This window comes from Lichenostomus cassidix, chromosome 5 (genome assembly GCF_008360975.1).
Source record: "Lichenostomus cassidix isolate B80296 chromosome 5, HeHo_3.0, whole genome shotgun sequence".
Taxonomy (NCBI): domain Eukaryota; kingdom Metazoa; phylum Chordata; class Aves; order Passeriformes; family Meliphagidae; genus Lichenostomus; species Lichenostomus cassidix.
In genome coordinates this window covers 1,970,925-1,996,671 of record NC_139486.1, presented here as the reverse complement: position 1 = coordinate 1,996,671, position 25,747 = coordinate 1,970,925, and the positions used below count along the sequence as shown (strand labels likewise).

The 25,747-nt window shown below is 41.3% G+C and overlaps 2 protein-coding genes across 5 annotated transcripts in view; both read left to right on the top strand.

Annotated features, from left to right (window-relative positions):
- Nucleotides 1-9,012, top strand: part of NIN (ninein) — a 58,479-nt gene extending 49,467 nt beyond the window's left edge. For 2 of the 4 annotated variants that reach the window (XM_085060930.1, XM_085060931.1), the window contains exons 29-30: nt 4,674-4,787; nt 5,461-9,012. In XM_085060930.1, coding sequence (XP_084917056.1) covers nt 4,674-4,787; nt 5,461-5,670 — 324 coding nt within the window. In that variant the 3' untranslated portion in view covers nt 5,671-9,012. Of the gene's footprint in view, nt 1-1,246; nt 2,318-2,395; nt 2,916-4,673; nt 4,788-5,460 lie in introns of those variants that run through there. The other 2 variants (XM_085060932.1, XM_085060933.1) reach the window with 2 other exon arrangements.
- A 1,157-nt stretch (nt 9,013-10,169) lies between these two features.
- Nucleotides 10,170-25,745, top strand: SAV1 (salvador family WW domain containing protein 1). Its single transcript, XM_085060928.1, has 5 exons — nt 10,170-10,479; nt 12,091-12,537; nt 19,417-19,687; nt 20,569-20,712; nt 24,559-25,745. Exons 1-5 carry the CDS (start codon nt 10,386-10,388, stop codon nt 24,758-24,760), a joined length of 1,158 nt encoding a protein of 385 aa, XP_084917054.1. The 5' UTR covers nt 10,170-10,385; the 3' UTR covers nt 24,761-25,745.
- Nucleotides 25,746-25,747: the final 2 nt, after the last annotated feature.

Genomic DNA, 25,747 nt, shown 5'->3' with positions numbered 1-25,747 from the left:
CCAATTCCAAGGAAGATTAATTACATCCATTGCCCATGTTGGGTAGAATCACTTTTAGTGTTTTGATTTTTTTTTTTTTTTACCTTGTAAAACTGAATTATAGGCAATAGAAAGGTTTGTATCTCCCATATAAAAACTGCCAAATGATCCTTTTCTTCAAAAAGTAATTGTATCTCTAAAGCTTTGGCTCAGGCCACAGGTCTTAAAATAATATTACAACTCTGTCTTAGGAGAAAAGATAAAGCTCTAAATAACCTGAATAGATATTTAGTATTTTATCTATTTTAGATTAGCTATTTCTTTGGATTTATATTTAGTTTAGATAAATAGATACATTAGATGAAATACTATTAACTGTTTATTAAGCTATTAGAAGAAAAAAAACCAACATATTTTGAACTCAGATTGCAGTTATGTTTTAAAATAATAATAAGACCAAGACTTTGAAGCTCAAAAATCTCTGAATATGGTAATAAGGTATTCCAGAAAAAAGGCATAATGGAGAGAGTATAGACAGTAACCAGGTTTTGAAGTTTCCCAAACTTGGAGTAAAAATTCTTTTTTGAGAAAGGCGTAAAATCAAAATGTTCCTTAAAAAAATAAAAGGGCACTTAAAACCAAGTAATTTCAGGTTAAGTAGTAATAAATTGATGATGAGGTTCCTTTTCAGAAGTGCATCACCACAGGCTGATGCACTTGGTCCCAAACCACAGGGAAAAAGTGCAGCTTAATTTGGCAATCAATCAAAGCCATATTGCAGCTGCAAATGAATGTGCTGGGATTGCATTAGGGGTGATGACTTTGTAATTTAGCTTTTTGAGAGCTTGAGGAACAATCTGCAAACGAGTCACATCCTGCAGCTTGGGAGTTCTAGAGATGAGTCGTTCCTGCATTTCCTGGAAAAGCTTTTGTGAATTTAAAAATGCTCACACAGAGGCTTTGCAAATACGTGCTGTCAATGCACTAATGCACTTAATCCTTTTATTTTTTTCCCCTTTTTTTTGCCTTAAAGTGGGTGGATATTCTGATTTATAACACACTTTTCTTTTTTTCATGGGCTTTGCTAGATAACCTTCTGAATTACTAAAAACTTGCATTTACAAACAAAGCCAGATTTGTTTGTCTCCACTTTGCTGTTTCTCATGAGCACATCCTGCTTTAATCTCCATTGATTTTTCTTTGCCATCCTGATTTTTAGGGTTTAACATTTTAGTTGAGCTTCTGTCCCTTTTAATGTCCCCTTTAGCACCTTGAAAACTTGCATCCTAATCCCTCTCCATCATCTTCCCACCAGTGAGTACAAGGTCAGGTTATCTCCATGCTCTCTGTGTCAAATTAATCACTTTAGTCCTGCTGCTGCTTTGCATTTTGCAGCTTTCTTAGCTCCTGTGTAATGAGGTATCCAAAGTTATCCCCTCTATTTTTTTTTTTTAATGGAATTATTTTGTGTTCATCCTGCTTTGTAGTTTTCATTGCTTTTTGATCCTGGCTGTCTGTGGTTTTCCATTCATTTTGCAGTCAGTCCTGAGCTGTTTGCCTCCAAAGGCTGCAGTTACATGTTTAAATTTCACTCAATTAAATGAAATTATAACTCCTGAGCTGTTTCTACTGTGTTAACCTGTCTGGACTCTTCTGAATTTCCAGTGACTCTTTCTGCTGTGTCCAGTGCTAGGATTCCTTATATTCCTTTCTTGCTCAATAACTAAATTTGGGAGCCTGTTAATGATCCAATATTTCCCAAAGTCTGCCTAAAACCAACTCATATTTGAGTCACTCAGCTCCCCCTTTGTAAAGCTCTTTATTTCAAATTTCCCATCACCTCTGCTTGTTTACTCTGAGGGAAAAACAACAAGGTTTAAGATAGAAATGCAAAGTTTTCAAAAAGGAGCTCAGTTGGGCTACATTTTTCCCAAATGCTTGCCAATTGGTGAGATTTTACATAAGTTATATGAGACTTTTATGTTATATATTAGATTTTTAGAGAGAGAGAGAAGAGGATCATTTTCTCTAAAAAAATTTGCTTTGCTAACTGCACTTAATCATTACCACTGATCTTTTAAAAACCATAGATGAGGTATCTAAAGAGCCCTAAGGTGTGGAAAATGCACCTTAAACCTCCCAGTTGTGTCTATGTGTAGTGCTAATACTCAAATTTAGAGATATTTAATATAAGATGCTTTGCATGTTTTTTCTCTTTATATGTGTTTGGTTTGTTTTTTGGTGTTTGTTTTTTTTTTTGTCCTGTGTTGCTTGCTTTGCTTGTATTGGTGATTTTTTTTTTTTTTTTTTCTTTTTTGTTTCTTTTCTTTTTTGCTTGAAGTGTGCATATTGTAGAAAAACAAAAACCAAACCTGGATATCAGGGTGAAGTATTCCCACTTGCCTTCTTTCTCTAGGCTTTGCTACCGGAGCAGCGAGCAGTGCATGCAGATTCCTACCGGAGGATTGGGCACCTCTGACACCTCTGCTTTTGATCTCATTCCTTTTCCATGATAAAAACACAAAAACACACGAACTGGCATAAGCTGAGAAACTTTGAGGATCGAATATTTTTTTTATTTTATTTTATTTCCTGAAAAAAGAGGAAAAAAAAAAGTCTCCGCAGTGTTATTTTGTATTTATTTGTCTAGAAGTGATGGATTTTGTCTCTATTTTGTGAAAGCTCAGAAGCATCCAGGAGCTTTTTTTTTTAAAAAAAATTTGTTACAAATGGGGTTTTATTTATGTTATTTAAAATGTGCAGTTGTTCAGTGGGGGAAAGAGCCTATTTTTCTCAAATGGTACTAATTTTATATGAGATTTGAAGAAAATCTTGGGGTATTTATACAGCATTTTTGTATAAGATGTATAAACTTTTTTAACAGGGAGAGATGAGCTTTTTTTTGGATGTAAATGAAAAATAAAATCTTTTTTTTTTTAAACGTAATGTCTCTTGTCTTCCTAGCATCAATAATTTCAACTTATGAACAAGAAATCAACATGTTGTAGACAAAATATTTATCTTTGATATGAGGATTTTTATATCAGGACTTTTGGGGAAGATTTGTTGGGGGGATGTACTTAAGTAGAGATACTCAGGTTTTCTTTAGCAGATGAACCTGAAAATTTAAGAAAATGAGGAATCTTCTTCTGCTGTGGCTGCAAAATAAGAAGGCAGTGCCAAAAAAAGGGAAGCTTATTGTTCATTAGCTAAAATTCCATATTTTTTGCCTCAAACTACTTGGTTAAATCAGAATTTTAATACTTTATTAGTTCAGCAAAACACCTCTTTAAGGCCTATGGTTTGTTTTTTAGTTTTGGCCATGAACCATTTCTGCTGTTTGCTTGCAAAGATCTTTTTGCTCCTATTTTTAATGACCTTAAAGCTACTGCCTGAGCTGACTTCTCCCATTAAACGTGAGATAATATGAAGGGAGAGAACATTTAAGCCAAAAAATCAGGGATCACAGGTATTTAGACTCTATAATTCTTCATTTCCACATGACTCCTCACTCAAATCTCCTTGAATAGTGGGCTCCAGGGTTTGGAATTCCAGTCAAATTACATTAATCCAGAGAAATACCCATTCCACCCACATTGTAAAACTGTTTTCTGTAAGACTCCAATGGATGTGTTTTTTTTTCATAAAAATGAATTACCATGTAACTTCACCCACAGATTTGAGTTTCTGATGCTACAGCAAATAAAATGGGCTTAAATCAATCCCCCAAGGGGATCATTTTGTGGTGGTTTAGATGAGGAACCTCCTTACCTTGAAGCAGTTTTTTTCATTTATCCTCCTCCACAGGTGGGATGGTTTGAGGTTTTGAAGGTGTTTTGTTTTGGGGAGGTTGATGTTTTCTCCAAGTTAATTCTTCTCAAATGACTTCCCAGAATTTGAGTAACAAACTGGTGTTGAAAGAAGTTCTTCATTTTGCTGCAGTCAGTGTCTAAACTTCTGAAATCCAAACAAGGTGGTTTTTTGTAATTCCTGATGTTTCTTAATTATTTGGGAAAATAATTAAGAAAATTATTTAATTATTTAACACCTGTTCACTCAGGTGTTGGTGTAATAGTCTCATGACAGAATTATTATGCTTTTAGCTATACTGTCACCTCCCTGAAGAAAAAAACAGAGGAAAAGCAGGTTAGGGTTAATATTTGGGAACATTAGTTATCAATAACTCATCTAAAAAGGTGCAAAACATGAAGTTTGGGGTAATGGAATCCTATTTTTTTGGCTATTACTCAGTTTCCAGGAGTCTTTCACATGGGAGAGTAATTGTCAAATGTGACTTTATGACTTCACCTTATTTTTAGTCTAAAACCATTAGATTGGCATTTTGTTTCCCACATTCATCAGAAATTTGGCAGCACCAAAGAGCAAGAAAAGGAAATTATCCAGCTCTGACTGTCACAGATGAGAGAGAACTTTGAATTTTATACCAGTTTTCCTTGATCTGCCATTTCAAGTGTAACTTAGACCTGGAAAACCAGTGCAGTGCTGAGAGTATCCTTCAAGTGTTGCCATAATATTTTGCTTCAGTGAAGGATTTATTAATTTAGTTGGCTCTAAACCAGACTGAAGTGTGGAGGGCCAGCTATCTTCTTGGGCATAAATTGGAAAAAAAAAATAGATTTGCGGATGTGAATTGATTTTTTTAACTGATTTTTCACACAAATGTTGTTTTCCAGGGGGGTCATGAGCAGCTTTTAAAAATGATGGAAGAGAGGATGATGGATGTGGAGCAGAAACTAAGGCTGGTGAAGAGGCTTCTCCAAGATAAAGTAAATCAGCTGAAAGAGCAAGTAAGTGTTCCCAGCCTTCCTCAAACCTTCCCCAGTCCTTCTGTATAAATAAGTGAGCAAAAGCTGCAAGCTGTTGTTCAGAATGAAGTTTAAAGTGGTTATATTTATTGTTTCTGAGCTCAAGTACAGTGTATTTACCCAAAAGTTTGTAAAACTCCAAATTGGGGACTGAATCCGCTCCTCAGTGATTTCTTAAATCGAGAAACAAACATCAAATTTCAGCTGAGAATCCTAACTGGAAAAGTTGCTTAGGAAAGGAGGGAAAACAATTTGCAGAAGAGAAAATCAAGTATTGATTTCTTTGATGCCTCCTGCTCCAAACACATCCTTTGTTTGATGTGGTTTTGGGGTTTTTTGGGAGTATCTCTGTGGGATCACTGGCACTAAATTTATCCTTAGAGGATAAAAGCTGTAAAGCAGAACTCACCTGACAAGATGAATTTCAAACCCTCTATTATCTCCCCCATCTCCCTAAAAAAAAAAAAATAAAATCTTTCCAGCCTCAAAATACTCACAGCATCTCTAAAAACCCTGAGTTTTTAACAAGAGGAACGGGTGAGGTTTTTTTTCCTTTGATATTTGAGTTTCAATTACCACGTTCACCTACTTTCCTGCCTCCTTTAGCTTTTTGATTTGTAATTTTCTAATTAAGTGTGTCTGACTCCCAACGCAGCTCTCCAAGAACACGAAAGCAGACGCCATGGTCAAGGATCTCTACGTGGAGAACGCGCAGCTGCTGAAGGCCCTGGAGGTGACAGAGCAGCGGCAGAAAACCGCAGAGAGGAAGAATTATCTGCTGGAAGAGAAAATTGCCAACCTCAACAGGATAGTGAAGAATTTGGCATCGCCCTCCTTCAGCCCAGCATCGGAGATAAGGTCATAGCAAAGCTGTTTTGTGTCACAGCCCCGTGCACTTTACTGAAATGGGAATATTTCAGCTTCTCACTGCGTTGCCTTTTTTTTATGGAATGAGTTGTAGTTTTGAATGCCTCCCAGGAGAGCACAGAGCTAATTCCCAAACTGGACACTGCCAAATGAGAATGTTGTTTGTTCCCAAAACTGGTTTTCTGCTAAGTTTTGCCTGAAAGGAATCGTCACTATGTCAAACAACCCAAACGTATGTTTTTTCTGGGTTAACTTATTTTGATGCTTTGGGTTTAATTTAAAATCCGAATTCTGAATTTCCTGTACTGGATCATCTAGATTGAAGCCAAGGCCTAAAGCAAACTTACATTATTGAACTCAACAATATTTTCAGCTTTCTAAAACACTTCATGCTCCAAACCTAGAAATTCTCAGTGCTCAACACTGTCAGCAGAAATGTTATTGAAGGCAAGACTTTGCTGGTATGGGATGTGTCCTGTAAACTGATTGAGGCTTCTCTAAAGCAATTAATCATTAGACTTCTGGGTTGTTCTTCATGGCTGCTTCTCTGCAGAGCTCAGAAAAAGAAGGTTTATTTAAAATGCATAACTAGACTACTGCCTCCAACTAAGTGTGACGGTATTTCATCTGAAGAAATTTCCCAGCTAGCAAATAAAGACTGGTTTTTTGTTTTTTTGTTTGTTTTTTTTTTTTTTAAGCTGTGCTGCCAGACAACTCTGAATTATAGAGGCCTTACTTGTTTTTGTATATGGAAATAAGTTATACTAAACCAAGGAAGAGTCACTCAACAGAAGCGAAGATGGGAGTCTTATGTGATTTGTAAATTCAGTAAAGCAGTGTATTTATTAAACAGCTGGCAGAAGAATTAAGAAGGGCACTTGGGTGATTTTTGTCAGTGGGAATCCTCAAGAACGTGGAGCTTTGCCATGAATGCAGTGTTTGTTTTGACCTGAGGAATCATTTGGAAAAGTCTTGTCTTTTGTGTTAATCCTAGTGCAGAATCTGTCATTAATTGTGAAGAAACACATTCAGTGTGATCGTGAAGAACTCAGGGAATAACAGCCTAAATCTGCTTCCTTCAGCTAAAAATGTGGATATTAATATCAGCAGAGGGAGATAAACACCCATTAGGGAAAGCAGGATAAACCAAATTGGATTTGGGTGAGTAGGAGAGGTTGTGCCTCCTCTTGGATCAGTGGAGGAGGCTGGGAGAGCTCAAGTTTTTTGGGAACACCTTCAGGACAGAGGGATTTCCCAGAGAAGCAGCTGGGTAAGAGCCTGCCTGCTCAAGGGTTTGTGTGTGAACCTTCCCTGCCTCCCTCAGACCAGTGGGACACAACTAAACACTGTAAATCAAACTGGGCCATACTGGGATACTTGAAACTGAGCCTCTTTAAATGCATGTGGTTGGTTGAGGAGGGAGAGGAAGAGGTGATCATTCTGTCATGAGCCAAAAGTCCTCCAGAAACTGGGATAACACTGCCTGCAAGGTGGGGAGGAACCTCTGGAAAATGAGTTTTACTGTGTACTGATGTGGCTGCAGAGGATGTTCTGTGTCTCTGGGGTTGCTTGCCAATTTTGGAAGGTTTATGGACTGAACTAGACACAGGGTGTGACCTTTTCCTCCTCCATTGCTTTGTGCAGGCAACAAAGTGGAAATGGAAATAAAATCATGGGAGAACATGTTGGAGAATCATGCAGTCCTTATAAATTATTTCACTGCTGTGCTCTTCTAAATGCCTGGAGTAGGGATTTCTCCCAGTCCTCTCAAATTCAAGGATTTACAGATCTTTCAGAGGCTTCAAAAATATTTTCACAAATTGGAAATGTCTCCAATTTACAGAAATCTGAGGGTTTAAAAAGCTGAAGTAGTGATTTCTTGTTACTTTGACTATTCATCACCAGTAATGAGGTTCAGAACTGTATTTGGAGAAATATAATTATCTAGTACATTTTAACACTACTTCATACCTTGACCTTGATTTACTTCTGTCTGTGACCAAAGTTGAAAAGGAAGGAATGAATATTTCACTTAAATCGTTGTGCAATTACTTTCACATTGCTCAATTTTAAAGGCTGGACTACTTTACTAATTCTTTTAATCTCCTGCTAGTTACCAAGCTTTTATAAACCAAGCATACAGGCATTGCCAGAGCACAGCACCAAAAAGGGAGTTGGGGAAAGGGAGAAACAGGGAAAAGGGACTTTTGGGCTTTTCCCTTTCTCCCCTATCCTCCCTTGCTCTTCTTTCAATAAACTTCAAAAAAAAAACCCAACTTAACTAGAGGAGAGAGGAGGAGGAAAACATCCTGTTGGTAAATATTTTTGAGGCAAAACTCCAATTCCACTGGAACATTTGTGTGAATGAATTCTCAGAAGTGCCTTTTGCCTTTCTGTACTGTACTGGCTGGGTTGCTCCAGGACAATTCAGGACAATCCCTTCCCAAAGGCAGGGATCCCAGGAAAGGCAGTGCTGCTTCCAGACGGGTGTCACGTTGCTCCTTCATTCATTGTGTCACCTCAGAAGAGAAGCTAGCTGTGCTACAAAGTCCAGGCTACTGAAAATAGGCATAGAAACACATAATTTATTAAGTATTAGCAGTGGTTTGTGCATGAATGTGTCTCCTATGCAGCATAGGCAAAAACCAAAGTATTTAATGTTATTGTTGCAGTCAAAAATCACTGAATTTTTAGGCCTTGTTTGTCCAACAGGTCCTGCCGTGTCAGAGATGAACTACTTCATTACCAGAAGGTGTTTTAAATGTTTTCAACTCTTACTTTATGAATCACTGTGAAAATAAAGGCACATAGACATTTCAGGTTGGAGGGGTTTGGAAGGGGACAGACCCCAAGTGAAATTTAGGTGTACAATGTTCATGCAGTTGAAGTGCTACTTGTCAATTTAGAATGATTTACAAGTCTACATTCTCCAGGTAGTACTTTAAACACAAGGAAAGATGAATAGTTTGAATTTTGATTGGGAAAAGGAAAGGAAAGAGATTGTAACATACTTGATTTTAGCCAGATTATGTGTTAGATACAGCAGGGGGGACAGTCTGGATCTATCAAGAGCAAAATCCTTTTGTTTACTTCCAGCAAATGCCATCCCTGTCTCTCAGGTTTTCCATCATTTACCTGTTCAGTCTCCTGTTTGGTGTCATTTCATGACAAATGACTTCTGTATAAATGGAAACAAATGTGTATATATATTTTTTTTTCTATTGAGTTTGTTTTGTTCTAGTGTAAAATATTGTCCTTAGAACATCATGTAAAACTGAGAGATGAAACAACTTACACATTATTTATAATGAGCATAAAAAATACATTAATGTATGATGCATATTTGTGTCTTTTGGTTTTTTTATCCAACGTGAAAGTCATAGAATAATTTGGGTTGGGAGGGATCTTAAAGTTCATCCAGTGCCACCCTCTGCCATGGGCAGGGAAACCTTCACCTATCCCAGGTTTTTCCAAACTCCATCCAGCCTGGCCTTGGACATTTGCAGGGATACAGGGGCAGCCACAGCTTCTCTTCCCATGGATGTTGTAAGTACTTCAGGTAGTATCTGCAAATTTATCAAAGGCATACAAATTAATAAAAAGAATGGTTGGACAGCTGTGAAAATGGGTGTTTTTTCCATTATAAAAGTATGAAATTGATTAAAGTGTAAAAAACTGACAGTGAACACACTTTGGCATATTTTCAACTGAAGTTGCATCCCTACTTCTCAACTTTATATGGGAAGTATTTAGTGCTTATTGAAAGCCTTTCACAGGATTGTGGAAGAGGAAAGGCTGGAAGGAACCACCGTGGGTCTGTGATCAAATTCCCTGGTCAAGCAGTTATGTCCAGCTCTGGGCCCCTAATGACAGGACATTGAGGGGCTGGAGAGTGTCTGGAGAAGGAAAGGGTCTGGAGCCCCAGGAATGGCTGAGGGAGCTGGAAAGGAGCTGAGCCTGGAGCAAAGGAGGCTCAGGGGGACCTTGTGGCTCTGCACAGCTGCTGCCAGGAGGGGACAGCCGGGGGGTCAGGCTGTGCTCCAGGGAACAGGGACAGCAGGAGAGGGAACAGCCTCAGGCTGGGCAGGGGAGGTTTAGATTGGATATTAGGGAAGATTCCTTCATGGAGAGGGTTGTGAGCTATGGGAAGGGGCTATGCAGGGAGCTGTTGGATTCCCCACCCCTGCAGGTGTCCCAGGCAGGCCTGGATGTGACACTCAGTGCTCTGGGCTGGGGACAAGGTGGGGATCGGGTACAGCTTGGACCCACAGATCTCGGAGGTCTTTCCCACCCTAACCGATTCGGTGATTCCGTCGCTCAGTGATTCCGTCACTCTGTTATTCCCGGATCACTGTTATTTTTCCCGGATCACTGTTATTTCCCGGGCTCATTGTCACTCAGGCATTTCCCTCACCCATCGCTCCCTGAGGGGCCGCGCCCTCCCCGCCGCACGGGGGCGCTGTGGCGGCGCGCTGCCCCGCCTGCCCCGCGGCGCTCCCGGAGGGCGGCGGCCCTGCCTTCCCACAACCCCCCGCGCGCCCGCCGCGTCCCCTCAGCGACCCCCGGCCGCTCCCGGTCCCATCCCGCTCATCCCGACCCCATCCCGCTCCCCATCCCCATCCCGCTCCCGGCCCAACCCCCGCGGGCGGCCGGACCCCTCCCGCCCTGCGGAGCGCCGGGCATGCGGGCGGTGGCGGCGGGCCGGGAGGTGGGATGCTGTCGCGGAAGAAGACGCGGACGGAGCTCTCGAAGCCGGGCGAGGTGCAGGGGAAGTACGTGAAGAAGGAGACGAGCCCGCTGCTGCGGAGTGAGTGTCGGGGGCGGCGGGGCTCGGGGGGCTCGGCTGAGGCCTTTGTGTGCGGCCGGCGCGGTGCGGCGGGCCTGGAGCTGCGGGCCTTGGCGTGAGGGCTGTGAGGGGAGGTTAGCCCTGTGCGGGTGTATGGGGGTGATTTCTCCGTGTAAATGGGTGTTTAGTCCTGTTGTGAGCCCTGGGAGGTGAGGGAGGGGAGTTAAAACTGAAAGGAAGCTCGAGTTTCACAGCGAGCGCTGCACGCGTTGTTCCGCACGGTGCTCACCGGAGCCAAACTTGGCGGGTTTTAGGATTTTTGATCCCTCAGTTTCAGCAGGCCGGGGTTTCCAGTCTCGGGGCATTGTTTTTATATGAAATGAGGAGATCGCAAGGTCGGGTTGGATGGGGCTTGGAGCAGCCTGGGGCGGTGGAAGATGTCCCTGTGGCACTGGATGAGCTTCAAGGGCCTCTTCCATCCCAAACCATTCCGTGAGCCCTCTCTTTCCAGAACCGAGTGGTTGTTTCCCCGGTCTGGGCACTGTGCTTTGGGGATCAGATAACTGTCCCGCCGGGCAGTTGCATAAAATCCCTGTGAAGCAAAATGCTCCAGGTCTTATCCATGACTCAACCTGCTGATCTCACCTGGATGCACGGAGCTTCCTTTGGCTCACCTGGCTCTGTGCTCCCAGGATGGACACAACACCACAAACACACACTGAAAATGCATTTAGGTTTGGTTTTGTTGATCTTTGAAAACAACCCGAGGTTGAAATGGGTTTGTTTACACAATAAATAAATAAATAAATAAATAAGTACCTTTATTAGCATTGCCTTCTGGGATGCACTAGATTTCTACCCCGTGTTGTAAGAGTTTATTAATAAAGAGTAATTGATAATAAGTATAACCTTATTATAAATGAAAATTATAATTTGTATTGACTTACCTGGAGGGAAACTACTTATTTATATCATGTTGAAAGTAAAAATAGGGAGAGGAGGAATGTTTCTCTTACTGGAGGGAAGCAGTGAAATTGTAAAGGAGAAAGTGAAACATCTCCATGATAATTTGAGAACTTGACGTGTATGGCATGAAAGCATTTTTCTGGCTGAACTTAGTGACTTTGGGATTAGTGGGGGCAGTGTGAATTCTGTTTCGATCGCGAATTCCTGTGGGCATTAACATCTTGTCATTCCCAGTTTGTAAGGACAACATTCCCAATGAAGCAGTAGCCAGGATATTTGGATTTTCGTGACCCTTCTCATAGAGAGATACGAACCCTGACTGATGTAGCCACAGCACGGTGTGGGTGGTTTTGTTGTTGTCTTTTTTTTTTTGCTTGTGTGTGGTTTTTTTGATGGGTTTGGGGTTGGTTTGTTTATTGTAGCTGCAGTTTTGCTGGCTAAACTGCTCTGTCCTGGCACCAGTCTGCTGCTGGAGTGGGCTGTGTTGTTTCTGCTGCACCAGGACTCTCTGCAGCTTTACCATCACATTTTCATATGCATTAAAGGTGCTTTAAGTGAGTCCTGCGCACGAATTCCTCCCTTTTAGGGTGTAAATCACCGTGGATGGCTGGATAATCGATGCTAAGTACAGGCAGAGTTCTCACTTCTCTCCCGTGCTCTCACCAGATCTGATGCCTTCATTCATCCGGCACGGTCCCACCATTCCGAGACGAACTGATATCTGCCCTCCCGACTCCACGTCCTCTGCCTACCCCGCAGGGGGAGATGGAATCATTTCCAGGAACCAGAGCTTCCTCCGAACTCCCGTGCAGAGACCACCTCACGAGATAATGAGGCGAGAAAGCAACAGACTGTCTGCCCCTTCCTACCTAGCCCGGAGTTTGGCCGAGGTGCCGCGGGAGTACGGCTCCTCCTCGCAGTCCTTCCTGTCGGAAGCCACTCCCGGCCTGGAGAACGGCGATGCAGGAGCCCGAGGCTATTACTACGATCATTTCTACGACGCCCAGAGGAGACGGCAGCTCAACGAGCGCCTGCACGAGGACTACAGGTATTATGAACACAACAGTGATCTTTTCCAGAGGATGGCCCAGAATCATGGCAGGCACACTTCAGGTAAGGGTTGGGTGTTGTGTTTGTTCAGAATGTGGTTTTTGGGTGTGTTGGTGTGTCTGGATGAGTGGAATTGTGGTTGAGGTGTGGAGGACAGAGCTGCTTTTCCTTGGTGTTTCTGGGATCTGAGTAATTGGAATTGAGAGTTTGATCACACATATCCAGAAAGGAAAAATAGACTTAAAGCAGGATTATTTTCTTAAGTAAATGGACAATGGTCAAGCAACTTTTAGGTTTTTTAATGCCAGGAATATATGCATCTCCTCTGCACATCAGTTGCTGGCTAGTAAGGAATTGTATTCATTGAGTGACATCTCCTATTTTCAGGATGTAGAGAATAACCAACAGCTCTAAATTATAACATTGCACCATTAAATTTTAATTATCATCTTATTATTTCATTTCATTGTTTGAATTTGACCTCAATAATTAAAATAATTTCCTATAAATAGTCAGTGAGGAATGACTGCTTTGTGTAATTAGCAAATTGGCATCTAATTAGTGCTGAAATTGACTTCCTAGTCCTTGGTTCCTTTTTTAAGCTTTTAAAATTGTTTGTAAATACGCCTTTTCCCCCCTTAGTTTCACTGGAATTTGCCTTAGTTTTCTATAGCAGAACAGCATAAGAAAGAGCATTAAATACTACTTTTCTGAAATACTTGATTCTGTATTTGGTATTACAGAGCTATGCCCAAGGAGGAGTTTGAAACAAACATTTCAAACCTTTAAATAACGTACCTTCAATATGAAATACGTTGTCACTTGCAATCTGTAAACAAAATAGTAATTAGTGTCTAATAAAATAAATCTTCTGTCTAGAAAAATAAATCTGCCAGGAAGGACATCAACTTTTAATGCTGCTGACCTCATGTGTGGGATTAGAACCTGTCAGTGCTTTGTGTCTTCTTCACCACAGAAACACTTCCATGAAAAATGGAAATGCCAGCCAGGAAATTCTCAAATACTGGGGTTTAAGGCCTGCTACTGCAATCCTCCCTTATTTTGCTAAATGTTAATATGTCTGGTCTACCTGGATTTTGTGTGCAAACCCTCCATGTTCTCATCCAACAGTCATTAAACATTTATCTGGTCCAGGAAACAAACACCTGGTAGTGTGTGCTGGGATATTTTAGGGAAGGGAGGCAGGAGGGGAGGATTTCACAAACCAAGCCATCAGTTCAACTTTCAAAATTACTGCAGTAGCTGTGTCTTCTGGGGAGATTTCCAAAAATGGAGCTCTACCTTGAAAGTGCAGTTCAATATATCAGATTTTTAAAAGAAGGGCTCCACAGCCATATTTTTCTCAATTGTAGCGACATCTTCCTTCTAAATAGACTTTTTCCCTGTTGTTTGTCTACTTGTGCCCCCTTAGCCTGGGAAATCCTAAAGGAGCTGCTGCTGTTTGCTTGGTTTTGTCATTCACTCTCATACTTTAACATTTCTTAGCTTGAGCAGATTCTACACTGATTTTGTGATGGGTGAGTATTTAATCTCATGCACTTATAGGGAGAGACAAAGGTGAGCCTTTCAATTGCCAGAGTGTTTTTTCCCTTTCCTCTGTATTTTTCATTTCCATATAAACTCTTAAATTCCTCTTAAAGAATTACGTGGCTCCCCCCAAAAAAATAAAACTTTAGGTTTTGTTACTTCCTTCATCTCACCATTAAGCTGCTTTTTATTTGAACCATCCATTGCCTTCAGACCTTCACTGTTTTCCTGGAGTTACCCAAATCTCTCTGTGATTCCTTGTTTCTTTTTCTTACATTTCCAAAATACTGAGCCTTTCACTGTCTTTGTCTAAATCACTTTTCCTTTCCACATCTCCATTGTTGTTTCTCTTCATCGAGATGATTGATGGCAAAATTGCCTAATGCCTGCAGTTCCAAATGAAAAGTCTGTTTATTAGCTGGAGTTTGTAAATGCTGCCTTCTCCCCTTTCCTTCCTTTCCCACCTTCCCATCAAAGGTCCCCTTGCTCAGTTTTGGTGTGTTTTGGGTGGATTGCTGAGGAAGTGTTGGCCTGGTGAGCACCAGGTGTCCTTGCTTTGGTGGTGTTTCATGCTGAGATGATTTTTGGGAAGGTGCAGTCTGGAAGTGCACAGGTGCCTGTGAATTTCAGCTTTCATTCAAAATAAAGATTCCCCTCTTTGTAATTTGGAGAGAAGTTGAAAACATGTTCATGTCAGGATCTTCAAAGTGTTCAGCAAAGTCTTCAGGGAAGTCCTGTGGTTTTTCAGCAGTTGATGTTTTAGCATTGCCATGTCCTCCCATAGGCATTTCTCCTTGAAGTCATGTTTTCTCTCTCACTGTGATTCCCTTCTACCATGTCCTCCTTGCCATATTCTCATTACATTTGTTTCTAATTAGCAATTTAGTGCTGCTGATTTTCCTGACCAGTGTTTTCAGTTGAGATATCTCCTAATTTTGTATGTTTAGCTACCTCTGTGGCATTTCTTAAATTTTTAATTTTTTTTTTTTTTGTCTCGTTTTTAGTGTCCTTTTCAAACTTTTAATTCTAAGAGACTTTACCTGTCTTTCCTCGCCATCTCTTTCCTCTCTTCTAGGTTAAAGTTTTGGGGAGGTCTGTGGTTGAAGTTATACCTACAGTGTAGATTGGAACTAACTTGTAACCAAGACCTCAGAGTTATTTGTACCTGTGTGAGCGGTAAGCTGAAACATTCTTCTGTGTCTATGAAAATTGCTGAGCTTGAAATCGCACTGTGAAGGCACTTTCTGGTGGTGGATTGTGATGAGTTCACTGGGATGTCACAGGAGAAAAAAAAATTAACAGAGAATCCAGTGGGCTTTTGGTTCATCTGTTAAGTTGCACCCCCTTAAAAATTGCAAGCTTGTTTAATATGAGAGCAAAACAAATATAAATTATGGCATGAAACCCATTTAGAGCTGCAATAGCCATAATTTTTTTTTTTTTCTGAGTGTACACTTCTCTGATTTTTAAACAAACCTCAGTTCCTGCCCTTTTCTTGCCTTGTGCTGATTTTGCAGTAATTTTGCAGCATAATCCTTGAAGCTCTCAGAGTTCTTCCTGTCATTTCCTATTTGTGAATTTGTGCTTGCTTGGAACACCCCATTGCCACCAACAAAAGAGGTGCTTGTGCTCAGGAAGTTCCTTCAGATGCTTTGGAGTGGGTTAGGAAGGCCTGAGACCTGCAGCCCTGTCTAAACAGGATAGTTATTGGAACTTTTTGTTATTTTATTATAGCTTACTCTTTTAAAATTAAACAGTTTGTTCATCTTCTCTTCCTGCTCTTCACCCCTGTTTGATGAGGGGAAGGGAGAGGATTTTGGCATCCTGAAAAAAGCCTCTCAAGACAATTGGGCTAATTAAAGACAAATACTGCTTTGTGAGTTTTGTTCTTCCACACTTTGAAATTCGGGTGAAGCCACTTGTGGGGAGTTCCTGCACTCTGAAATTTCTCTGCCAACATCAGGCCATTTCCTACCCAAGTGAGATTTTCTCCTCTGGTTTTGCTCTTTCCCCTTTATTCCAATGATGGAATTTCTCTCCTGTCCTTCCCACCTGACAGACTGAAAAGCTGTCCTTTGCTGGCCTGGAAATCTTTCCTCCAAAGGGCTTGGACTTCTTTCTGCCCTCAGAATAAACCCATTTTACTGAGCTGGGAAATCACTGACATCACCTGCAGTTCCTTTGTTCCATCCTAAAGGAACAAACCAAACACAACTTCCTGGAGTGAAGAACACATCATAGATTGTTCACAGCTATGTCTTTATTAAGATCCATTTAAAAGAGAAGGAACTCTTTGTATTGATAAAGTTCACTGGAATGTGGTGCTCAAAGGTAAAGTTGATCATTAATTCAAGACCTTAAATTGAAAATACTGTATTTTAGAAATGGAAGGACAATTAAAGCCTTGAGTAATTTCAGTATTGATGTTCCTTAAAAGCAACAGCAACCAAAAAAAACCCATTATATAATATGTTATTTTATACCATTATAAACAAAATTACCAGAAGAGGCTTGACAAGCTCAAAAGAGACATTTTGAAAAGGTTTTACAAATACATAAATTTAAATTATTTGTTGACCATCGTTGAGATTTGATAGTTCCACTCCAGAGAGTGCTCATCCTTAAGCAGAGAAAAGAAGACATTTGGAAAAAGGGGATAATTTAGGCAACTCTATTCCTTGGGAAAGCAGGAAGAATGAGAATTTTTGTCTTGTTACAGCTAAAAGAATGTGTGAGCAAGAAAACCCCAGGAGTTAGAGTGAACTTGTTCAGTTTATCCTGTGTAAGGATCATCTCCTCCATCCCAGCAAAATCCCAGGTTTTTCACTAAAAACTGTTCAGGTTTTTTATTTGGGATACATACATCTGGTACCAACCCCTAATCCAGGGAATATCCCTAGTGCTTGAAGGAAAATCCTATATGGAGCTTTGGGCTGCTGTGAAAATGCTTTAGGGCTGAGGTTTTACCTGGAATTTAAACACAATTCCTGGCAATTTGCCATGGGAAAAGCAATGTTCACAGTCCATGGGTTTAGGCTGTCTTGGAACTTCCTTCTTTGGGAAAGATCACCTAGGAATTTACTCTTCCAAGTGTTGTTTATTCTTATTATTGATACTTATTAGGTACATATATATATTTTGTTTTTTTAAAAAGTCAATTTTCCTCTTCTCTTACTGTTCAAAACTTTCTCTTAGGTGTGTATCCATTCACCCTCCATCTGCTGAGGTTTATCAGGAAAACCAACAGACAATTTCTTTTGATCTCTAAAAAATAATTTTATAGGGAAAAAAAAGGCCTAAATTGCACTAATTGTTAATTTTCATGCCACAGTGTGTTGATGGCTTTAAGACCCTATGAATATCAACAACTTATAACTTCCAGCACAGAGAATATTCCAATATAATCTGTGATTTAAGGGAAAAATGAGAGTTACAACCATCAGTTTGTAAGTCTGGCCTTTGATTTCAAGTTCATGGAACACTGTTCAAAACTGGTAACTTCTACATCTATAAAAGTTTTATCTTAATGGTGTGGCTCTGCTTATTGGTATATCAAACCAAAATGGCAGAAGGAATGGATAAAATATTTGTGGTCTGGTGTTATTTTTGTTCTTTGCATCTTGGAAATTAAACAAAAAAAATTAGCTGGGTATGGGAGAATCCATGTATTGAGAGAACTTCTTGTGCTAGGATGGCACCTCTTTCAGATGTTGGGAAGCATTAACCTTAACCATATTAAATGTAAATATCTGTGGATTTGAGGCTAGAATTTAAGTTGGAGGAACTGTGAGAAAAACACAGGCCTGTTCAGGTTTTAACATTAAGCAGAAAAATACAGATTTTTCCCCCCTCCCCAGCCAAGTTTGTGTGTTCAGATCTCCTGGCAGTGTTGATTTAACAGTCATTATTTCTACATCCATGAAATTACACCCCAATTAATTTGGGAAAATCCTGGATTTGTTTATCCCAAGCACAGCATTTTCAAGAAGCTGAAATGTTTGTATTTTGTCAGTGGAATGAAAAACCAAACCAGTGACTTCAGTGTACTTGAAGGGCTGGAACTGCTTCCCTGCCCCAGTCCTTGCAAAGGTCAGGAAGCCTCCAGGATGTTTCTTTTCTCTGCAAGTTAAGCTCTAGATTGCTCAATCCCAATTAAAGATGGACACAGCTTCAGCTTCCCTTTATAATGCTGACAAATAGGTAAGTACTGAAACCAGGAAATCCTTTAAGGCCATACAGTTCAGAACATGACAAGGCTGGAAAAGGGTTTATGGATGAGCAGAGTTTTAAAGGACAATACTCAGGAGGATGTTTGTGAATTTGGGGTTTAATTTATTTTTTATTTATCCAGTTGTTTTGGTGCCTTCCTGTAGCTTTATTTTCAATTATTGTTATATTTGGTTAGGAAATAGCCCACCCAGGTTTCAGGCTTTCATTTTAGATGAGACTCTGCCTTTCTCTTCCCTCAAAAAGTAACCACACAAAAATGATATTCCTGAAAAAAAGAAGTGTGTGGGGGGTGTATTTCCATCAGTAAATGTGGAGGGGTGACTTCTGATTCCTAAAAAAGTGGGGGAAATGGCTCCCAAATCCTTTCTGCTGGCTCTGAGAAATACTAACACACAAACTCTGGTGATGATGGGATTGATGCATTGGGTTGTGGGATGAAAAGAGAATTGGAATTTCTTTAAAGCCAGACAGTGTTTAACTGTAGAACTGTGAGAGACTGAAGGGAGCTACCTTTAAGGATATTTAAAGGAGATTTGAATTTAGCCCAGCACATCCAGGAGGGAGTAAATTCCCAGTAATGCAAAGAGACCTGCAAAATTCTTGCTTATGTCTCTGAGTTTTGTGGTTGGGTGTCTTGGGGGTGTTTTTATACAAGTTTTCTGTAATTGCTCATGGCTTTTATTTCTCCAAGCTTCCCAAGTATCCCTAGGAAGGGATGGGAAAGGAGCTGTTTGTGTAGTACATCTCTCACCAGCCAGCTGCTAATTTGTAAAACCTCCCCATGTGTTACAACAAATCACATATTTCAAAGTGCTAGTGAGCAATCTCTTAAATTTAGTGATGGATAAATCCCAAGTGTGCTCTGTTCTCAGGGAAAAGGTGGGAATTTAATCAGCTACTGATTCCTGTCAGCTCCTGTAAACCCCAACCCTGCTTGTCCCTCCTCTCTTGTTTTACCTCATCCTGTTGCTGTTCTTGACTGGTTCACTTGAAAAGCTTTGTTGGGATTCAGTGATTTTTCTGGGTAGTTTGAATTTCTGCCTTTAACTAGCAAAAGAGCTGTAAGGCTTTTTTGTGGCTAAATGAAGCAGCTGTAATAATTCATGAACAGAAATCACACTTTCTGCAAAGCTTCAACTAACCACTCACCTCCCTTCGTTTCAGGCATCGGGAGAGTTGCTGCTACATCTTTAGGAAACTTAACAAATCATAGTTCTGAAGATTTACCTCTTCCTCCTGGCTGGTCAGTGGACTGGACTATCCGAGGAAGGAAATACTACATAGACCACAACACAAACACAACCCACTGGAGTCACCCTCTGGAGCGGGAGGGACTCCCGCCGGGCTGGGAGCGCGTGGAGTCGGCGGAATTCGGCGTCTACTACGTGGATCACATCAACAAAAGGGCTCAATACAAACATCCCTGTGCTCCCAGGTGAGGCTTCCACCTTCCCTGCTCTGCCTTGTGCTTGTCTGAGTCCAGGTAGCAAAGTGGAGTTGGGTTTGGAGCAAATGCAACAGGCCAGGAATTGCTGTTTTCTCCAGGTTTTTAGAAGTTGGGGTTTTGTGTCACGTTTTGTGTCACGTTTTGTGTCACGTTTTCTGAAGTTTAAAAGCAGGATGTTGCTCCTAAATCACACACAAAGCAGCTTTTCAGCTGTCAGGAAAACAGCAAAGTTACTGAGAACAGAATTCAAATGTCAACTGAGAAGAAATTTGATCTGATGTTCCTGGAGATGCTGTGAAAGTCTGAAACACAAATTAAGTCTTGTAAAATTGGTATTTTAGCTGCTCTTAATTTCAAGGTAAAATGAAGGTAATGCCCACAAAATCTAACAGTTAATGGTTATATACACCAAATATAACAATTGTTATAATTGTCAATATACACCAAATATAACTATTAATTGTTAATATACACCAAATCCAACTGTTAATTTCTGCTGCTCAGTCTATTCTGCTGATACTCAGGAAGAGAAAGTTCTTTTAACTTGTGGCACAACAGATAAATATATGGGGATGTCTTTATATGGAATAACTCTCATCAGCCTGAATACATCTGTTCTAACACGTTAAATGGTGGATTAGATGAATCAACACTTTTTGAATGTTTTGTTGTGCTCTGGTGAGTGGGTCTGAGGTGAATTTTACCAAAATAGCAACAGCAAGTTGCTCAGTGCAGGCCTGCTGAGGCAACACCCCACGTGTGATTGCACCACCAGCCTTTGCACTTACAAATCTGTGTATAATGTTAAGAAATGAATGATTCCAGCGTGCCCAGTGTGCTTGGAGGTGACACTTTTCCTGTCCTTGCAGCGTTCCCCGCTACGATCAGCCGCCCCCCGTGTCCTACCAGCCCCAGCCTGCGGAGAGGAGCCAACCCCTGCTGGTCCCTGCCAACCCCTACCACAGCGCTGAGATCCCTGACTGGCTGCAGGTCTATGCCAGGGCTCCTGTCAAGTGAGATTCTGCCTTTGCTTCTTCTTCATTTCACACTGAAAAGGGAAAAAAATTGATTTCCCACGACTGACAGTAGAGTTGTGTTGTATGTGCTTTTTTAGCTGCATCAGGGCTGTTGCTCACAGCTTGAGGGAGTTGTAGCAAATGTTTATTGAATTAATTTGCTTTGTTTCAGGCATTACTTCAAATGATCACTTCTTGCAGCTCACACAACTGGCAGGAAGCTCTGTCAGAGAGTGGTGGATGTGTTTTGCTTTGAGAATATTTACAAGAACAGTACCACGTGTTTAGAAAATATGTGAAACATTCTTAGGGTGTAACTTCCTCATGTCTCTCATACTCCTTTTGGAAAAGCACAGCTCTTCTTTCAGCTTCAGGAATTTTTAAATCATAGAATCGTGAAATGGTTTGGGTTGGAAGGAAATTAAAAATCATCCAGTTCCACTCTCTGCCATGTTCAGGGAGTTCATGTTCACCTTCCTGCCTGTTGATGTTCACCTTCCACTATCCCAGGTTGCTCCAAGCCCTGTCCAACCTGGCCTTGGACACTTCAGGGATCCAGGAGCAGCCACAGCTTCTCTGGAATTCTATTCCAGGGCCTCAAACCCTCACAGAGAATAATTTCTTCCTAATAGCCAACCTAAATTTACCCTTTTCCAGCTTAAAGCCATTCCCTGTGTCCTGTCACTCTAGGCCCTTGTCCAAAGTCCCTTCTGTGGAGCCCCTTCAGGCACTGGAAGGCCAAACACAGGCTGATATCTGTATTTCTATTCAAGAAATTGAATTAAAAAACTAAGTGGTAATAAAAAGTCATTTTGCCAAAGAAACTGCTACAGGAACAAGGAGTCTCCTCCTAAAAAAGATTTGAGTCAGCATAAAGAAATTACATTTTTTATTGGGTGCAGCTCTGCAGAATAGTAACACTAGATAGAAAGCAATAAAACCCCCAAATATGGTTTAATAATGATTAAATCATGTACTATTCATAAGGAGAAAATAGAGAAGCTCAGTTTTACAGCAGCAAGGTCAGTCTGGAATTTTAAATTCAGGCTATGATATTCAGTGACTCCCACTAAAAAAAAATCCCTTTTTTTATTACCTGCTTCTAGTAACTACAATTCAGTGACTCCCACTAAAAAAATTCCCTTTTTTTATTACCTGCTTCTAGTAACTACAATTTGAATGAGTTTTATGAGTTTTATTACTTCTTGTGACTGGGTTTGCCAGCAGCCTATAAAGATTTAAATTGCCCTAAAATCCTCCAGTACACTGAGGCTCCAGGGCCACACTTAGTTCCTGTAGGATTTGTTTCCAATTTCTAGAAATAATTCCAGGTTTTGGCTGCAGCTGCATTTTTTTTATTTAGCACGTCCAGACAATGTAATTTTAAATATTTCAGCCTGTGTTGTGTGGATTCTCTTGGATACTTGTCTTGAAACTTGTGAAACAAATATAAGACAACTTAAACTATTTATCAGGGATTGTTTTATATTAAGTAAGCTGAGACAAAGTTTAAAGTTTTAATTATCTATTAATTATTTTAATTCAGTGCATTTATAATGCACTGAAAACATTGGGTTTATTTTGTTACAATTTGTTACTTACCCCTGGCAGTGTAACTTGATTAGCTGAAAAGTCCAGTTGGTTTTGTTGAGAAGAGGAGATAATGGCAAAAATAAGAAATATTAATTTTTCTTTAAAACTGATTTCTCTAGAGGATAAGAAATAGTTAGGAAAAGCCTAATAGAAAGCCTAGTAGGTGTTAGCCAAACTATTCCCTATTTATAGGAAAAAATTGTTCCCTGTGAGGATGGAGAGGCTCTGGCACAGATTCCCAGAGGAGCTGTGGCTGCCCCTGGATCCCTGAAGTGTCCAAGGCCAGGCTGGACAGGGCTTGGAACAACCTGGGACAGTGGAAGGTGACCCTGCCGTGGCAGGGGTGGCACTGGATGGGCTTTGGGGTCCTTCCAACCCAAACCAGTGCAGTATCAAGGAATTTTGTTCCCTTGAGGAATCCTTTCCCCTCTCCTGGCATCTCTGGGGTTTTGTTTGGAGAGCCCAAGTGCAGCTCTCAGTCTCACGGTGCCTTCAAGACTCCAACCTTGCATTTAACCCTTGGCTCAACTCTCCAGTGGGATGTTTCTCCCCCTTCCAAGTCAGGTATCCCATTCTGGGATGAGGGTGAAGACCCCAAAATTCCTTCCTGGTAGAGATCACATGGTTCAGATTCTTCCCCACCTCATTTGGAGCTGAATCCAAACCCAGGACTTGATTCTTCCAGCTCTTCCCAACGGGCTGTCAGTATTCAGGGCAGATCAGCATCTCTTGTGTTGAAGTTGTCCTGGTTTGTATTAAAGCCTTGATATCCACTGGGAAAGCCCAGGGGAGGAGATATTCTGGCTGCCTGTTCTGTACTAATATCCTCCTCTTTCTCAGCTAGGATTTATTCCCACTGAGGAGTGGGAAAGGAGAGAGGGAAAGGTGTTGTCCATGTGAACTCAACAATCCAGAGGTGATCCCAAAGGTGATTTCCCCTGGAAACCTTCAAACCCCATTTTGTCAATACAGAGCTCAAACTCCAAACAGCTGCAATTTGTTATTTCTCCTTTTTTTGCGAGAAAAAAGAGATTTTAGCAGCCCTGTCAAGATTAGGGGTAACTTCAGTACAGAAACAGTTCTTTAGGAAGTTTATAGAAGCTGTGGTCAGTTTTAGTTACATTCTTAAAATCCCTCAGAGCATCTTTGGAAGTCACCTGCATGTCCTGGTGCTTCTCTGATGCCTCTGGAATGTGACTTTCAGTAGGGAATGAAGGTTATTTCCACAAATTCCCTGATATTTCAGCTTCAGCCTCCACTCAGGTGAATCCTTTTTCTCCTGTAACTCAGCTGCACCAAATAACTCCATTATTCCATGAATTTCTGCTATTCTGTAATAATCATAGTCAGCTCCTTATTTCCAAACTAGGAAAATGAGATTGTGAGTGGATTGTATGGGGGAAAAGCCGGAAAGGAAGGTTATTGCAGTGAGGGTGGAACCACATTAGGGTTTGCATTAAATACCTATTGTAGATTGTTGCTGCTAATTAACTGAGAGGGGTTAATTGGAGAGGTTAAGCAGCCAAGAGCACTCGTTACAGCTGGATTGGGAGCAGTTGTTGGGAGGGAAGGCTGGCAGTGTCCCATCTTCTGGGAGGTACCTGCTGAGCTGCTGAAATCATTCAATTTTTGGTGTTACTGTAATTTTAACAGATGGTAAATATTCCAGGTGTGTTGTGAATGGACTTGCTGTTTAATGCTTCCAAAAGGCATTTCATTGAATTGTGGAATGCACTGGGTTGGAAGGAACCTTAAAAACCATCCAGTGCCACCCCTGCCATGGCAGGGACATCTTCCAGTATCCCAGGTTGCTCCAAGCACTGTCCAGCCTGGCCTTGGACACTTCCAGGGATCCAGGGGCACCACAGCTTCTCTGGGAATTCCAGCCCAGCCAAGAATTCCCAATTCCCAATCTCCCATCTCTCCCTGCCCTCTGGCAGTGTTAAGCCATTCCCTGTGTCCTGTCCCTCCATCCCTTGTCCCCAGTCTCTCTCCAGATCTCCTGGAGCTCCTTCAGGCCCTGGCAGGAGCTCTGAGCTCTCCTTGGAGCCTTCCCTTCTCCAGGTGAACACTCCCAGCTCTCCCAGCCTGTGTTGGGGTTCTCCTGTATTCCTGGAGTCCCTTGCTGTGTCAGGAAGGGTTGTGATGCCTCTCATTCCCAGACACACCTCCCTGCTCTCGGGGTCAATCCCAGCTCGCCGAGCACTTCTCCAAAACCATCCCAGCCAACCCCTCTCCTCCCTCCCGCAGGTATGACCACATCCTGAAGTGGGAGCTGTTCCAGCTGGCCGACCTGGACACCTACCAGGGCATGCTGAAGCTGCTGTTCATGAAGGAGCTGGAGCGCATCGTGAAGCTCTACGAGGCTTACCGGCAGGCGCTGCTGAGCGAGCTGGAGCAGCGGCAGCAGCGGCAGCAGTGGTACGCCCAGCAGCACGGCACCAACTACTGAGCTCCTCCTCTCCCTGACAAACCAACAAACTCGGACATGGAAAAGTGCTTTTGGTGAAAAGGCAGCTTATTTTTGTTGACGTTGCACCTTTGTTATTATCCTCTTGAATATTTTTCTACATGTATTATGTGTTGTTTATAAAAGTGGAAATGGTTTGTTAATCTTTTTTTGTTTTTTTTCCGTACGGGGAGTAGTTTGTTATCCTGAGAAACCAGCAGTTTGATCAGTCCCCTGATCCTTGAGCTCTTTTCCTACCAGTCAGCTGCAGTATTAAAAGCTGGCTATGTATTTTTGTAAGGGCAGTAGATGCAACTGTCGTGTCCTGACTTCCAAATGTTGTCCAAATCCAAATGCCTCGTTCAGGGTGTTTCCCTGGGGATTTGGGATCCCTCTCCTGAGAGAGCTCTGCTCTTTGTTTACAGCTTTAATGTACAGAACACCAACCCTGGGCCTGTTCAGTCACACCAGGAGCTGATTTCACCCTTCAGATTCAAGTGCTTCACACAAGTGAAGCCTGAGTTGCCTTATTTTTTACTTTAGCTCATTAGTATTCCAGATTTACTCCTAATTTTCCCACCGATTACTCAGAGGGGGAACACTTGTACCTTCCTAAAGACCAAAATCCCTAAGCAGAGTGGTTTTGATCCTGCATTTCCCAAAATCTGACCCACTCCAGTGGAAAGGCAAGAGCATTGTCTGACCCACTGTGCCACCCCACAGGGAAAATCAGGGATGTAACAGCAATTACTGTTTGTTTTTTTGGTTTTGGTTTTGGTTTTTTTTTAATGAGCTTTTTTGTCCTAAAGCTCCTCATTTGAGGAAAATTTTTACTTCTCCAGTTACCCTCTCCAACAATTTCACTTGGTTCATGAATTGTCCTGATATGTTATTTATGGGTTCTTTTCAGTGCAATAAACACTGCAGACAAAAAAGTACATTTCTTGTAAATCCTATTCATTCAATAAAAATCATTTTGTTCAGTAAACG